The sequence below is a fragment of the Cottoperca gobio genome, chromosome 6 (assembly GCF_900634415.1).
Source record: "Cottoperca gobio chromosome 6, fCotGob3.1, whole genome shotgun sequence".
In the NCBI taxonomy this organism is placed as follows: Eukaryota; Metazoa; Chordata; class Actinopteri; order Perciformes; family Bovichtidae; genus Cottoperca; species Cottoperca gobio.
The window spans coordinates 26,210,943-26,229,160 of record NC_041360.1 but is presented as its reverse complement, the minus strand read 5'-3'; the positions used below and the strand labels follow the sequence as shown (position 1 = coordinate 26,229,160).

Here is an 18,218-nt window from a genome sequence, read left to right as displayed (position 1 = left end):
ATGTCAAAGGATAGTTCTGTCTTATTACAGCTTGGCTTACAGGATAGTTTTGACCATCATTTCTAATAATAATAACATTTGACGTCATTAACAAGAGGAAACACTTTGTTTTGCACCTGAAATGTCGGTAATATCCATCATTGCACAGGTGAGCTGTGTGCACACAACTACAGCACATACAGAAGCATCACATCTCAAATCAGATCTGAGCGGATGTAAAAGTAGCATAATTAAATCTGTGATTCGTTATTAGTAGAGTTTGAGTGGAGAAGAATCTGAAATATGGAGGTGTAATCAATCATCCAATCAACAGTGTGTGCTTTGATTTGTCTCTGAAAATCATTGCAGAGTCTTTCTTGATGGAATAATTCAATTATTTATTTGTTTTAGTTGAAATGCTGGTGATGTCTCTGTGTTCCCACATCTCAGGTGTTATCACGGATGGAAATGATGAACAAAAGTGCAAAACTAAATGATAAAGGTTGTATAAAGGAGTCACAACCTTCACTGTTGCTCCAGTGTTAGGACATCAGCCCCCAGCATGGAGCAGTCACTGCATTTACTGATAAACTGTGAGATACAGATGAGAACGACTGTTCTCATTAAGAATGAACAGAGGATTCATTGAAGCTCTGAGGAGCAAACACTTTGCGATCATGAATACTGTGAATAAACATGTCTATTTGTATTTTTTGTCAACAAATCCCATGAAAATGAAACCAACAATGTGTCTCTCAATACTTCCTGCCTTCTTTAATCTCGTCAGTAGTTTCCCAAAACAGCTGATCGCTTCACTTTGTCTCACACACACAGGAGGAGCGAGCGCTTTTGTCGGGGACTATTTTCAGCGGCGGATGAATCCACATTCGGCGCTCTTGTGAGTGTGTGGTGCAGCAGCACGGTGTGTGTGAGATGGAGACTAAAGGACGGTGTGTGTTCAGAAGGAGCATGTCGGTGAAGCTCATTCACTTCATAGTTTTCTGGAGGAAGAAGATGTTTCAGCGTTTGATGAACACACAATACTTGTTAGCAGGATAAATAACTTGGTTTTGTCTTTTTATGGGATTTGTTGACAAAAACAAAATAAAGAACATTTGTTGTAAAGACTTTTGTTTTGAAATATTGTTATAAATCCTGTTTCACCTCGGCCACATCTCTGGTGTCAGAGTTCATCAATCTCACATCCTGAGATGCAACTCAAAGATAATAAAACTAGTAATCACTGACTTCTAATGACATAATAATCATAGCCACCAGAGGAGAGTTCAGCGTGTCAGTCCCAGCTGAGAGTCAGACGCTTGGCGGCCAGGCGGGAGGCTTGGACTAGTTTCCAGGCCGGGGTTAAGGGCCAGAGAGGTCAGGGGTCACGTCATATCGGGTCTGAGGGGGCCACTGCGGGCGGGAGGGGTCAGGGAGTGTCCTGATGGCTTTTGCAGGGTCTGGTTCAAGAGGAAGGGGTCAAGTTTGGGGTCAAAAGGCCTGAGAGGAGACTGGAGGAGTCGAGTGTTTCTTCTGGGTCACATTTACGGGACATTTACACAAAGGGACATGTTTGTTATTCGAGGGAATTTATATTTTAAAAAATGACATATTTTGTGGATTATTCACCATCTCATCAGAAATACTTGATCTTAAAGGCACAATGAGTAGGTCAGCACAACATGTTCCTCCCCCCGGCTCAACGAGGGCCGCCGTGGAAAGCCAACCACAATATTCACTCTTGTTTTGGAACGAGCTTCGTCTTTGGCTTCTCGCAGCTTCCTGTTGGATGCTCGCTCACCATCCGGCACCTGGTCACTATTTATAGAGGTTGACGTCCACGAACGTCCCGAACACAGAAAAGTAGGAAGATCCAGGCAGAGCATCTGCAGACACACACCATCACACACACTGCTGGAAGTCCTACTCATTGCACCTTTAACTGACCTCAAACAGGGATCACCGTAGTGTGACACAACACTGCTGGATACTGAGGATGTCTCCGCTCGTATTGGATCAGAGACCGAATGTTTCTTCTATCACGATCGTCAACTGGGATAGTCCAAAGTCTCACACTGCATGGGGGTCATTATCCATTTCAGAAGGGACCGCCCCGTGTCCGTCAAACAAAACCCCGCCGCGGGTCAAATTGTTTTACTTCACTCATTGTACACATGAAAACCAGTTTGGTGAGGAGTCGTCTGAAAGAAATAGTTTGAAGGACAGGCAGGGAGGGTCTAAAATCAAAACACACAGTGCAGTTGCATTATGGGAAATGTAGGACCCCCTGTTCCACATACTAAGGACTGGAAGTCAACATATCTCAGCACTGCAGCTTTGATTTTGGCCTCAAGAGTCAAAAAGGAGTTTTTGTTCAAACAAATAATCAGAATCAGCCTCAAGGTTTTGGATAATGTCACGGCTGCACGAGAGAGAAGTGATGAAGACATCTGAGAGCAGGAGTCTGTCACCAGTTATCAAGTAAAAGAAACACATTCAGTCATTGGAGGATCCAAACCACTGATTCAGGGAACAAAGCTCGCTGATTGGAGGACACAGAATCTTCTCTCTAACACCAACATGTGTGCATGTGGGACGTACAGTCTCAGGCCTGACGTGTTCTCGGTGCGTCGGCCAGATGAAGGGCACAGAGTCATTGTTCAGGTCCGAGCTGAGCGGCTCTCAGGCCTGCGGGGAAGACTGCGTGCCGGCCATGTCGTGCAGCTTCCTGATGTGCTTCTTCAGGTCAAAGTTCCTGCAGAAGCCCTTTCCGCAGGTGGGGCAGGTGAAGGGCTTCTTGTCGTTGTGCGTGTGCATGTGGAAGGTGAGGTTGTACACCTGGTGGAACGCCTTGTTGCAGATCGAACACTTGAACTGCTTCTCCCCGCTGTGGGTCAGCTTGTGGTTCTTGTAGTTTCCTGAGACACAGAACAGGAAGTCAGACCAGTTTTAACATGTTTTACTAAAGTCAAAGTCCTGCATTCAAAATCCTGATGCAGTCAAAGTATAATCAAGAAAATGTACTTTAAGTATGAAAGTAAAAGTAGTCACTCTGGACTCTTTAGTTGACTCATCACATATTCAAATATTAGATTATTACGGTTGATGCAGTAAGATGCATGGCTGTAGTGTTTTATTTACTCATTATAGCTTTTTAAATCTTCATCTGTAACTAAGTCGTCACATAAATGTAGTAAAAAGCACAATATTAATATATATTATTATATATATTATATTATATATATTAATAGAAAGTAACATGAAAATAAAACCCGAAAGTAAAAATATCTGAAATTGTACTTCAGTGTCATTAAGTCATTATTGTGATTTTAAGAGCATTAATAAAACATTTACATAGAAAATGTAATTTATATGTGATCCTAAAATGATTAGATTAAGTGTTATTTTCTAGATTTTATAAATAGAATATTAGTTTTATTTTATTTTTCATAATTTAGTGAATAATGGAGATTAATTCGGTAATTTAAGGGACTAATTATATAAATATATTAATATTAAGTTTTATATTAAATCAGACTTGAGGAAAATGATTTGTCGTTACTACATTTATTTAGTTTATTGTCACTTTGCAGATTTATATAATTAATACAATATATATATATATACATAACACAGTATTTGTACACTGCAGTATTACGTTTGTTTGGATTGTATGTACTTTGTGCACTTTTTAACCGCTTCTGTGTGTATTATGGTATGTATTGTGTGTATTATGGTATGTATTGTGTGTATTATGGTATGTATGTATTGTGTGTTTTATGGTATGTATTGTGTGTATTATGGTATGTATTGTGTGTATTATGGTATGTATTGTGTGTATTATGGTATGTATTGTGTGTTTTATGGTATGTATTGTGTGTATTATGGTATGTATTGTGTGTATTATGGTATGTATTGTGTGTATTATGCTATGTATTGTGTGTTTTATGGTATGTATTGTGTGTATTATGGTATGTATTGTGTGTATTATGGTATGTATTGTGTGTATTGTGAATCCACTAGAAAGTGTGAATTATTATTTAATTATTTCTTGAGCTCGCGGTCTCTTTTACCAAATTCTTTTTAAATTAATTTTCTCACCTTTCTGATGAAATCCTTTCCCGCAGAACTCGCACACGAACGGTTTGTATCCCGCGTGGATGCGCGTGTGCGTGTTGAGCGTGGAGCTGCGGTTGAAAGCTTTCCCGCACTGGTTACACTTGTGCGGTTTTTCCTGGAAAAATCAAATCAAAATAAATGTTACGACGATGTAAAATGACACATGATGTAAATATTGTTGGAGATGTTTCAGCACGTGTGCAGTGAAGCAGCAGCAGACGGTCACCTTGTTAGTACAGGTGTGTTGGAATGACAGGTGCATGGAGTGTCACAGTGACACCAGGAGGAGCTCAAACACAACACTGAGGCGCGAGGCTCACGCGCGTTATCATTTATACTATTTACAATGTCAGTTTGACTTTAATGATCACCACCGTCAGAAGATCAAAGCATGGTTTTATTAAAGTTTTACACAATAAATAAATAAAAAACACATTAATTACAGAGTTTTTCATCTTTATATAATGTATATAAATACCTCACAAAGTCTCGCCCACTACAATATAATAAAGTGCTATCACCTTTTAATTGACATATTTTAATAAGGGATATTAAATGATGAATGTGTTCTGAAGCCTTGATGATGAGCCTATATGTTATCATTAATATTATATTTTGTAACCTAAGCTTTATCAATAAATCTCAAAAAGAGAAATAAATAAAACACGTGCCATTATGACTTCCTGCTCGTGCTCTAACTATGACATGACCTGGTGAATAGGGACACAATACAAAGTGTATTAATCTTTATACTATAATTATATTATAATTATATAAGTGGGTTTATTAGTTTATTAATACATGTGTTGTCTGTCGGTCCTACCTGAGTGTGGATGATTTTGTGTCTGCAGAGCGTGCTCGCCTGTCGGAATCCTTTCCCGCAAACTTTACACACAAACGGCCGCGCGCCGGTGTGCACGGGCATGTGGCGGGTCAGGTTGTAGTGTGCGTTAAACACCTGGAAGAGAAATGTGAAAATATAATAATGTAAAGAAAAGAAAAGAATAAAACATTCAAATAAAATGTCTCCGTACACCAATAATATTTCCCTTAAAATAACATTCTGATTATTTATTTAATATTTACCTTAAAATAACATTCTGATTATTTATTTAATATTTCCCTTAAAATAACATTCTGATTATTTATTTAATATTTACCTTAAAGAAAATATATCTTGACTAATTTCAGCCTCTCGAAAATAATAGTTTGTTTTGGAACAATGCATAGATTTCTAGTCTCAACCCCATCATGTCCTAGTGTAAGAGTTTATTTAATGGCTCGAGATCCTTTCCATGAAAGCCGAAGAAATAATAATATTTAATTATCAGATTGAGTCTAATTACAAGGTGTCATTTAATGACTTTGAATAAATGCAATGCGTCGTTTATAACGCAATAATAACAGAAAATAAAGCTAACATGCTGAATAATATCCAACATAAATACATTTAATAGAGAAACAAGATATTTAATTTGGTGGCTGTGTTTGATGTTTTTACTAAGAAGTTCAGAAAGATATGTTAGAAGTGTCGGACATATTCTCATTTAATCAAAAACATCTTATTTTGAAAAACCACAGATTTATCCTGAGAAGCGGCCACAAAACTATTTCAATTGATCCTGAAAAAAAGTCCAAATGAATCTAATGTTTCTATATTTAGTCAGTGTGTTTGTAATCGTAGATTCGCATCAGGACGACTGTTGGAAATAGTGTCCCCTAAAACACTTTGTATAAATCCGATTTTAGGTCCAATCTGGGATTTTTAAATCCATTCAGGAAAAAAAGACAGAGAATATATTTTGAAATCAGAAATGAAACTCCCTATGTATTTAATAAATGAAGGACCCTGCAGGTTTTTCTGTAATTTGTTTTAGTTTCCTGGTAAATAAAGTAAATGTCCCGTGCAGGACTCACCTTGCCGCAGACCTCGCAGGTGAACACTTTGGGCTTGCTGCCGGGACAGGAGCCGCTGAGTCGGGCTGCTGCCGCCGCCGCCGCCGCCGCAGAGCCCTTGAAGATTTTATCTGTGAGGATCTGGTCCCGCTCCTTCATGTAGTGCTGGATCTGGCTCTGAGACAGCTCCTTGAAGGCCTGGACGCCGGACACCGGGTACCGCTCCCCGGCCTGCTGCTGGCCCGACTTGCTTTTCTCCGCCATGAAGGCTTTGTGCCGGGCTGTGAGCAGGTACGAGGCCATCGGGTGCAGGTTGACCAGGCCGGCCGGCGGGGCACACGCGCCGCTGTCCCCGCTGCAGTTCAGGTAGCACACGGTGCCCATGGCGGGGAAGGAGGACTGGTTCACCACCCGGGGTCTGAAGAGTTTGTACTGGCCGGCGCTTTGGCTCACAGCGGAGTCCTCTTGGTGGTTCTTATAGTTCAACCCAAAGCCCAAAAAGTCAGCCGGAGCGGCGAGAGAAGACGCGTCGAAGTGTCCCGGATCCAGCCCGGTGATGCTGAGCCGGTGGCCCGGCTCGTACCCGAGCGGCACCAGTGGAATCATGCAATGCAGCGAGGACGGGCAGACGTCGGGTTTCCCCACGGGAGCGGACTGGAACCAGCTGGGCAACGGTATCGACTTGGGCTCGGGCGTCCTGGCCATAATCCGGTCGATGGAAAAAGCGAGAGGCTTGCTGCCGCCGCCGGAGATGAGCATGTCGGAGCCCGCGGGCTGGCTCCCAGAAGCCGGGGGGGAGCCGAGGATCCCCGCTGGGCGGCGGAGAGGACCGTCCATCACCTCCGCATCAACCGCGCCGCGACAACAACAACAAGCTGCTGGAGGGAAGCCGGGGGTCGGTGCTGCTCCTCACCGGCCCGCAGGAAAGGGCATCATCTGCCGGGGAACCCCCCCTCCAAATCACCGGCCCAGTCCCTCTCCGTCCTTATTGACGACAGGGCGGCCGTGGCTCGCTCGATAGCAGCGTGCGGAGAGCCGAGACCTCGCCGATCGTTAACTGTCCAGGAAGGAGAAGGAAAAGTAGATAATTTGCTCAATACTCCTCCGTCAATTCTCTGCACTTGTCACCGCTGGAAGAGGAGGAGGAGAGGAGGAGGTTGTCCCTTACTTGGCAGGACTCCTTCTCAACTGGAAGGTATTTGGTAAATCCCAGGTCCCCTTGTGGCTTCGCGTGACATCATTTGTTTTTTCTCTCTTCCTTGAATCGCAATACGCCAGACGCGCAGCGGCCGCGGGGGTCATGAGCTGTCAGAGCTTTAGATCAGATTTGGACTCATCTTTGGCTCCTGAAACCCAGCCCTTTCACGCACGGCTCAGAGAAGACACAGAGCTGTCATGTGGCTCAACTTGAGACAGAACACGGATCGAGATGTTAAACAGGAAATGGATTTCAGGACATCGATCTCAGCCTGGGTGGGATTTGGGTCTTTGAATCATAAACTTTGACTCGAGCGCTTTTTATTTTTGTTTCTCTTTTATTTTTACGCACCAGATCTTTAGATGCAAAAACCCACCCACGACTGAAAAGACTCTTCTGTAGACTCTGACAGATAAATACTAAAGAAGTCACATGAGAAATAATATAAGAACAACCCTCTCCTCTCATCACGTCTTGTCTTTTTCTTTTTTGTTGGATGAAAACGGCTCTTTTACGCACAGAGAGCAGACCGTGAAACACTCAGCGGGAAGAAACGCAAATTCCACAGGATGAATGTGTGAGACTGAAGGTGTGTACAGACCGACAACAATACCTCAGGGTGGAGCACCGGGTGAGGTTTGATGCTCAATGAGGCTTCAAGGGTTTGATAAAAGTGTCCGCTGAGGCCTGAAGACCACAGGATACACACACAACATACAGAGAATACATTAAATATTAATTAACTGAAGATGTTTTAAATATATATTTGTATTAGTGTGTTACATTTTCTATTTATAATTATTTTTTTCCCTCAGGAAGCGCTTTTTTATTTTATTTCTAATATGACAAATACAGATGATTATTATTATTATTATTATTATTATTGTTATTATTAGTATTATTGTTATTATTATTATTGTTATTATTATTATTATTGTTATTATTATTATTGTTATTATTATTATTGTTATTATGAAACGGACTGAAGCGACTCTTTAAATAAAAGGCTCTGGGAATGAAGGCCAAGAAAGCCGGAAGGTTTTTATCCAAAAACGATAATCTGAACATTCACATCCTGAATAATTAAAACTTATAAAAGCTTTAAAAAATCTAATAAAGATTTGATGAACAAAAACCGGGATTGAGTTTTTTAATCCGCAGGGCCTCTCTCTCTCTCTCTCTCTCTCTCTCTCTCTCTCTCTCTCTCTCTCTCTCTCTCTCTCTCTCTCTCTCTCTCTCTATATAGTATATATATATCTCTATATATATATATATATATATATATAGATATAGATATAGATATATATAGTATATATATATCTCTATATATATATATATATATATATATATATATATATATATATAGAGAGAGAGAGATATAGTATATATATCTATATATATATATATATATATAGATATAGATATAGATATAGATATATATAGTATATATATATCTCTATATATATATATATATATATATATAGAGAGAGAGATATATAGTATATATATATAATATAAAGGATCAAACTGAAAACATCCCAGTTTATAATACAAAGATTTAATTCATAAAAATGTCGTTTTCGTTGATTTAATTAAAGATTGTGAGATTTTAATGACGTGACTTTGTTCTGAGATCCAGGGGTCAGGGGTCAGAGGTCACCGAGAGTCAGAAGCTTTCAATAGATCACTTTTACTAAAATCATGATTATGTCATTATTATTACTGTAGAGCGCTGCCCCGACACACACACACACACACACACACACACACACACACACACACACACACACACACGCACGCACGCACGCACACACACACGGTCTTGCAGTATTTTATTTGCACCTTGTTTTATAACAATAATAATATTAATGTATGATGTATTATTTACTGAATAAAAGGTTCATAACTAACTATAATGTAAGCAAATATTAATGTTTATTAATGTATTTGTTAACTCCATAAGTGGAGTAATGGATGACACAGCTCTAATAATATAAAATATTAAAGAATTATTGACAAATATTTAACATTATTAAGAACTTAGAAATGTCCTGACAACTATAATAATAATAATAATAATAATAATAATAATAATAATAATAATAATAATAATAATACATTTGATTTATATAGCGCTTTTGTGGAAGCTCAAAGACGCCTGAACTATAGCGTTTAAAAGCTCTTAACAAACGACTGAAGGGGAACTAATAGTAATAATAATTATGATTATATTCTTGTTATTGCACAAACTAACTAACACAACGCGTTTAACCACGAAGTGTGAATATAAACTTATAATGAGAGGACACGTTGGGACTGATGCGACCAATCAGGTAAAAGCAGGACACGTTGAGTAAATGTCATTTATGTGATGAGCAGTTTAATTAAGAAGCAAGTTACAGCCCGTAAATACATATTCTAAATATAATAATAATAAATATTATTGTCTTTTGTCTACAGGCTGAACCAGTTTGATTAAAACCTTCTATTACTTTATATATTAATGAGCTTAAAACCGTCCACGTGCGTTTTGTTTTATTCAAAAGAAACGAAATCTCACAGAAACCTGAGAGGAAATGATTCAGTTTTATATTTTAATAATCAACTAAATGTTTGTAATATCAAGAAAACCCGGAGGAAATCTGACGCTGATTAGATTTTAATTTTATATTCAATTCATTTAGCTGGAAGTCAGATTACGTTTCATGGCCTTTCTATTTCTATTATTATTATTATTATTATTATTATTATTATTATTATTATTATTATATATTATATAATATATAATAATAATAATATATTATATATATATAGTATTATATATATATAATACTATATATATATATATAATATATATATATATATATAATATATATATATATATATATATATATATATAATATACATATACATATATATATATATATAATATATATATATAATATACATATATATATATATATATATAATATTATATAATAATAATAATAATAATAATAATAATAATAATAATAATAATAATGCGTCCTTGGTCTTGTCAGGCTGCAGCAGCAGGAAAAAGGTTTGATGCTCATTTTAATGAGGAGAGAAAAGAAAGTGCAGCTGATGGACAGCAGCCAGCAGACAGTTACAGACGGTTTCAAAAGGACCAGAAACCCTTTAACAAACCTCCTCACACCTCCAACACTAAGGTGGGACAGAGAAGAAGAACTCGACAGGATGAAAACAACGAACGACAAAGTCAAACCCTGAGTGTTGTGATTTTAAACCCGATGTTGGGTTCACTCTGAACAGCTGCAACTGAGCTTTATTTTAATTATTGATGAATCGTTGTGTCTGTTACATGACCGTCAGTGTCTTGTTTGGTCCAAAACACAAAGATATTCATTTTTAATACGATATAAAAACATTTAAATAAGCAGAAAATCTCCATTTCAGAGGCTGAAAACTGCATTTTCTGCATTAAAAATGACAAACGATAAAAATGATGATCGTGTTGAAAGACTAATAATCGAGTTATCGAGTTACATAAATGTGATTATTATGTGGTTTTATTAACACATCTGCAGATTTCTTACGAACTGTATTTCCCTTTTCTCTGTCTGCAGGATCTCTGGAGCCCTTATTTAAATCATCAACCCTCTTTTAATTCTTTTTTCGCACCACATGTTTGTGCCCCCCCTCACATGGAGATATTATATTTTATAGTATTATTATTGGATGTGGTTGAGGACAGTCAAGTTCTTCCTCACCAAACTGGGAACACCATTTGTTGAAGACAGGGGTGTCCTCATACATTTGGCCAGATAGAGTAGTTTAAAGATGCACATTTTCTTTACAGCAGATTGAAGTTTGTTGTGGACTCAACAATACAACCACAACAATGTTTGATATTGATATTCGTGGCAGTAGTTGGAAACATGACCTCCTGGGCGGAAATGATAAAAACCCACAAGGTGAAAACACAGGTGTTAAAAACACTTTTAATAGACACTTACATAAGACACCTGAACAAAACAGGTGCACAATAAGACAATATAAATATACTTCTTCTCATAGATTTGTTGTCCTTCTGAAGTGCACTGACTGGACCGGCAGGTGACCGGCAGGTGATCAGCAGGTGACCGGCAGGTGACCGACAGGTGACCGACAGGTGACGGCAGGTGACCGGCAGGTGACCGACAGGTGACCGGCAGGTGACCGGCAGGTGACCGGCAGGTGATCGGACAGGTGACGGCAGGTGATCGACAGCTTGTTGCAGTCGGAGGCCGACGACACGCAGACGGACGGCAGTGACTGTGTGAACAGCAGCGACATGAGGCTCACAGCTGCTCGGGTTTAACACATCAATCAACATTAAAAACAGATTCTCCTAAAATGTCCCCGTTAAAAAAAGACTTTTCCAGTTCGTTGGCACGAGACTTTGATCGATGTTGGACATGATGCACATCAGGCAGTACGACCGTATCACTCTACAGATCAACATTATTCTCCACAACAGTAAACATCACAGTGAACAGAGAACAGCAGCTACATCCACATGAAGTCGGGATTCTGGACAACCATCCCCCCAATCTGAGACTTTCACACCTTTGTTTCCTGTTTCCCGTTTCCTGTTTCACAGAAGCTGCTCCACGTGCAGCGACGTCTCACGAGGACTTGTAAGAGTTCTTCTGCAGAGACTCTGAACGTCCAACATTAAGCTATTAGTACTTTCTGTTCTGAAAGATCAGATTAAAGCTTTATGGATGATTCTGTGAGCATTGAAGGCTAATGTTGAAAGATCATCTGTAAAGTGTGTCTGAATTATTCACCAGTTTATTACAACATGCGTTGACCATCAACTTATTGTTCATTGTAAACATGCATCATGGTTCACAAACACATTTCCTGCTTCAGGTTCGCCGTTTACAATGAGGTATTATCACTAAGATGATCCGATGATAAGATGATGAAGATGATGTGGGTAAACTTCTGGTTTAACGTCCTGTTCGACTTCTTGTTAAACATCTCACATGTGAGTACAATCTACATATTAGGGATAGAAATATGAAGAGCCAAGCTGTAATACAACCATAATGATCCTTTAAGGTTTGCCTAACTAAACAGTTCAGGGAAAGATCGTGATGAAAGCGAATAGCTGCACCTGCTACACGAGTCGCCTCCCAGACTTCACGTTCTTCCTCGCTACATATCCGACACGAAGCACAGAAACTTTGGCATTGGACGTAAACTGTGTGCCGCAGATTTGTGGACTATAAATGTAAGTGCTGGCTAACTATGGTGCCAAACGATGGCGGTGTCGGTCGGGCAGTTGGACCGTCCAACCTGCGCATTATAACATCCATGATCCCCAGAGGATAACTCCTGCAGACACCCGGATCTTCCTCCACCACCACCTTCATCACTCCACCAACACAAGAAATATTAAACTGATCAGCAGAACACAATGAGCATTATGAACATACTCATAATGTGTTATCATCATTCTCATTGTTTAATCATAGATATTCATAATTATTATATATATATATATATTAATTATTATAATTATTCATAATGCTTTATAACAACAGTCATAACACTTTATATGATGACTCAAGTTCCATCATTTCTGACATTTAGATGTTTTCTTCACTTAAAGCAAACAAAAGCAACTTAAAGTCACTTATCAGCTGCTCCTGATGGATTATATCTTAAAGCACCCAATGAGCTCTTAGTTACTTATAAATAATTATCTTTACAACAGTGATTATAATGCATCATAACAAGTCATAATGCATTACAACTACAGAATTATATTATATTATAATCCTTGCTGAGATACTAAAATGAATGCTTATAATTATACAGCGCTATAAACAGATTATAACGCATCACAAGTATGTGTATAATGCATTATAGACGTCATATAAAGTGAGAACATAGACTTTCCTCGAGCACAAACATCTGGTCCGGCTCAAAGTGTCGCTAAATCATCACTCCAACAAAACATCGACTTTAAAACGACCCATACGCCCGTTTTCTGACGGTCCACCTCGAAGCTGAAGGTCAGATTAAAGCGACTCGGTTAATGTTGGAGAACGTGTCGGTGGTTTTATGCTGTTGTTTCACTGGTGGATACAGTGATGGTGGATCACATTTAACCAAATAGGTTGGTCATCTGAAAGAAATAAAACCATAATAGTATAAAGATGCGACCGTGGACAGAAAGAACCTTACACTTCCAAGCTTCTGTCAAATAACAAAGAATCTCTTTAGTTGATTTTTGCTGTCGGTTAAAACGAAATACGAGGCGCGGAGGTCGCTCAGAGCTGCCGGCGCCTCGTTGAACAATAAGCTACCACCGTGGATGAAAACAAAACAGGAAGTAGCTGCGCCGACGGCGATCGCTGCACAAAAATGACATCAATCAGAGTATGGCTGCGCGTGGAGGAGGGCGGGGCTTCCTGTCCTGCAGGTGAGAGGGAGGACGAGTGTCCAGCAGATGCCACGCCTCACCTTGACTTCCTGTTTGTCGTACATTCTCACGTGTGTACAGCAGTGTCAGGGCAATGAGTGACAGGTTGGGGGAAAAGGGAGGAGGGGGTTTCACTACCTGAGCGTCAGGACCTTCAGTCACGATGACGTTACCTCTACTGCACATGTGCAACTCTTTCATCTACAACATAGCTCACACTGTGATGGAAGGTCCTGATCTGTGAGAGGATGATAATCAAGTAGTGTGAAGGTGTGGTGTGTGTTCAGTCGTCCTCCTCGTCGCTGTCTCTCATGCTGATGCCCTGAAGGGCGTCGCCCGACTTGACGGCCGCCGTGGCTTCCTCCACCGTCAGCCGGTTGTAGATGGTCTCGTAGCTCTTGTTGTTCAGCGTGACGTCGAGGACGCCCTGCAGCCTGAAGTCACGGTAGGTCTTCTGTTGAAGTGGGAGGGGTGGAGATGAGGTAAAAAGGAGAAGGGAGGGGAAAACAGAGAGCATCTTAGGAATGCAGTGAGCTGCCATTTGCTGTTTGGAAGGACAAAAGCGGGAAGATTGAAGCTCAAGGACAAACCGAGTCTTTTATGTGTCGGACCGAGACGGCAGACTGAGGCGTCTAAAGGGTTTTTTACCTTCAGTCAGAAGCCATTATAATTCCTTGTCTCCTTGCTTTCAAGTTAAACTCGCATGTCTCTGTACATTAGCGAACTATGAAAAGACAAAAGCAGCGAGCAGCACAGTTGAGCAGTTTTCTCTTTCGTTACTCGCCGCCTCTTCACACCGCTGCTGCTGCTGCGTTCAAGGACACTTCTGGTTTGATTTGTCCTTATTTCTTTTCTTCTTCTCCGTCAATGTCAGTTCTGACTGTTTTTACATGAATAAGATACAACCTGAGATGTTTCTATAAAATTCAGTTTAGCCAGTCTGAGGCTCATTCACTGCCTCTCTGTTCACGGTAAAGAAAAGGAGACTTTGAATGACTGTTGGGTAAAAGTAACCCGTCAGCGCTGAGGGAACAAACAGTCCTTTTTTGGAAATGTGCATTTCAACACTAAAATCTTTTGTTTTTGACAGAAATTCTGCTCTTGTATATTTTCGTACCTTCACGATCTTGATGAGTGTTTTCAGCTGGTACATGTGGAGCTGAAGGTCCAGTCTGTCCGTCAGCCAAACACACACCGCCTTCGTGGAGCCGGTGTACCATTGCTGTAACAAACAAAAACGCATAGTTGTGGTCAATCACGGATTATCACCGAGATTTCAGGTAAACACTTTCAGTTTGACAAGGTCAAGATTATTACATGATCCACCCTTTGTACGATAAATGGAAATTTATTTATCGTACGATATATGGAACTGACCTCAATCATTTTTACGCTATCAACTTATCATACGATATATGGAACTGATATCAAGTTATATTTATTTAGGATAATCTAATATTTATTGGATATTCCTGTCTGGATATTCTTGCTCTTTGAATATTATCATTACACCAGTGGCATAAAATGCTCTTACAATTACAGAAATATTGTTTATCGCAATTATTTCTGGGAAATTATATCGTCCAACAAAAGCGGTTTTCGTGAAAGGCCTGTGTTTGACGTCTAAATGTTTAGGTAATAAGGATAAACTGCGGTCATGGTTTAAATGTTAAGGGACGTCACTGTGTTCCCAGATCTCAGCTGTTGGCGCGTAGAATCGTAAACGACAGAACAAATGACCGAAGCTACGACAACAAAACACAAGTTGTAATAAACAATTTAGGCGGAAAGGCTCCATAAAGGTGAAACCCTTCTCACGTTGTGGGAGAAGTGAACGATCTACTGAGACTCGAACACAAAAACCCTTTTGACTTTGTATTTGTAGAAATAAGTTGTTGTTTTTCCTATTCACTTCAATACACTCAGAGGAACTGCAGCCGAACACACTCCGGCTCTGGTTTCATCACGGAGTTACCAAAGAACACAAATAATTGTTAATTATATGTTTGAGTTTCACAATGAGCCAAAACCTTGTTACCAACACCCTTTAAAGTGGAGATTACAAGTGATAGAACTCGACCTTCTGAATCCGTCATACGTGTAAAAGCTCCGTCTAACACATTTCGTAGTATGAAGGATGCGACCTCGGACCAACAGAGCACGTTCTTCACAGAAACCAGCTTCATTCATCCTCCTGAAAGCATCCTCAAGCTGTCTCTGAAGTCAGAAAACACCCTGAGGAGCATCTTTATACTCCTTCAGCGTTCTTTTTCTTTTCACAGGCGGAAATATCCTTAAAAAGAACATACAGCACAACAACATTATGTTAATGTCTTCTCTCTGAACAAGGACGGCTTATGGTTGTCATTCGGGTGCAGTGGCTTCAGAAGATCTGCGTTCGCAGGCGGCTGTAGAAACTCCTCGCTTCAGTCATGCCGTCGACACTACAACACGAGGTCAAAGGACGCGCGGCGTCAAAACTCAAAGAGGGTGAAACATTTATTTATTTAAAAAGGTACCAATTTAGTGCAAAACTCCTGAATGCCTCGTGTCAAGGGAAGAGTTCACGGCTCCGCTTTGACCGTCAATGACGTCAAATAAAATAAAATGAGGTTCCTTTTTGTAATTTCCATTAAACTCTCTTCCTTCACACCTTCCGCAACCAAACAAGAATGCTCAGGGAAATTGCTGTGACACAGTAATGACCTGTAATATTCAGATCTGCTTCAAGAGCCGCCGGCAGACTTAATTTCACACCGACAAGAACTGTAATTACCTTCCAATTTACAGAGAAGAAATGTCCAAAGGTTATTTCATGGCACTTGACAAAAGCCAAAACACGCGTGTGATCATTCGGGGGTCACGCAAACATTTGATTCCATCTATTGTGGGCGCGACCTCTGACCTCCTTCACACTGGATCCTTAATTATATCAAAGTCACGAAGCTGCTTTTCATTGTGTCAACTAAACGCAAGAGCATGTATGTTGACTTTCAAATGAGGATTCTGGTTTAATCACAGGTTTATCTTCTGCGGAGAAAGAATAACCACAGAATGTTTGCTGAGAGATACGACACGCTGACGCTGCGCTCTCATTCCGCACATCGTGCAGTTTGCATTGTTCTGCCTCCGACAGCTAACGCTAGCTAGCAACATCTGCAGCAGCTGGACCGCCTTCTCGTCTCTGCGTTGATGAAGTGGAGACAGCTTAGAATTGAGCTCCACCTAAACTTTAAACATCTTTTATTTCTGTGGACACATGATGTGACACGTGATGAAGTGAGCGATTATACTCGTCTTCTTTTAATTAATGATTTCATACTGAACCAATTAGTGGAAGGCTGTGGCGTGGGCTCAGGACGCAGCGTTACATTCTGACGCAGATCCCAATTACATTATTTTATTGTATTCTTTGTGGGAAACTCAAACTCCTTCCTCATCTCCTCCTCCTCATCATCTCCTCCTCCTCCTCCTCCTCCTCCTCCTCATCATCTCCTCCTCCTCCTCCTCCTCCTCCTCATCTCCTCCTCCTCCTCCTCTCTCCTCCTCCTCCTCTCCTCATCTCCTCCTCCTCCTCCTCCTCCTCCTCCTCCTCCTCATCTCCTCCTCCTCCTCCTCATCTCCTCCTCCTCCTCCTCCTCCTCATCTCCTCCTCCTCCTCCTCCTCCTCCTCATCTCCTCTCCTCCTCCTCATCTCCTCCTCCTCTCCTCCTCCTCATCTCCTCCTCCTCCTCATCTCCTCCTCCTCCTCCTCCTCATCATCTCCTCCTCCTCCTCATCATCTCCTCATCTCCTCCTCCTCCTCATCATCCTCCTCCTCCTCCTCCTCCTCATCATCTCCTCATCTCCTCCTCCTCCTCCTCTCATCCTCCTCATCTCCTCCTCATCATCTCCTCTCCCCTCTCATCCTCCTCATCTCCTCCTCCTCATCATCTCCTCATCCTCCTCATCATCATCTCCTCCTCCTCCTCCTCATCATCTCCTCCTCCTCCTCATCTCCTCTTCCTCCTCCTCTTCCTCCTCATCATCTCCTCCTCATCTCCTCCTCCTCCTCCTCCTCATCTCCTCCTCCTCTCCTCCTCCTCCTCCTCCTCATCTCCTCCTCCTCCTCATCTCCTCCTCCTCCCTCATCATCTCCTCCTCCTCCTCCTCCTCATCATCTCCTCCTTCTCCTCATCTCCTCTTCCTCCTCCTCTTCCTCCTCATCATCTCCTCCTCATCTCCTCCTCCTCCTCCTCATCATCTCCTCCTCCTCCTCATCATCTCCTCCTCCTCCTCCGCCACTAAATGCTTTTACGCTGGAAATGGAGTCGTGCGATAATCAGCTGGCGCTAACAGATGCTTGAGGGTGTTGAAATTACTGGATGATATGTGCTGCTCCTGGGATGACTTCTTCATCCCCCCCCTCCCCCTCCTCCTCCTCCCTCCTCCTCCTCCCTCTCGTCACACGCTCAATGAAACATTTATTTTAGTCTCTGGGAGGCGAGTGTCCTCGGAGCGGCTAATCATCTGCTTGACGATCGCCTCGCGAGCCGCGCTAACTGTCGTGGAAATTGAGTACGAAGA

General features: G+C 41.0%; 2 protein-coding genes across 2 annotated transcripts in view; both read right to left on the bottom strand.

The window, feature by feature from the left end:
• fezf1 (FEZ family zinc finger 1) lies at positions 1-7,095 on the bottom strand. The gene is made up of 4 exons (XM_029433090.1): positions 6,016-7,095; positions 4,922-5,056; positions 4,081-4,213; positions 1-2,897 (listed from the first exon to the last, which is right to left on the bottom strand). Exons 1-4 carry the CDS (start codon positions 6,829-6,831, stop codon positions 2,662-2,664), a joined length of 1,320 nt encoding a protein of 439 aa, XP_029288950.1. The 5' UTR covers positions 6,832-7,095; the 3' UTR covers positions 1-2,661.
• Positions 7,096-11,159: 4,064 nt separating this feature from the next.
• cadps2 (Ca++-dependent secretion activator 2) overlaps positions 11,160-18,218 on the bottom strand; it is a 157,919-nt gene continuing 150,860 nt past the window's right edge. Inside the window, 2 exon segments of the mRNA XM_029433034.1 lie at positions 11,160-14,106; positions 14,770-14,874. Coding sequence (XP_029288894.1) covers positions 13,936-14,106; positions 14,770-14,874 — 276 coding nt within the window. The 3' untranslated portion in view covers positions 11,160-13,935.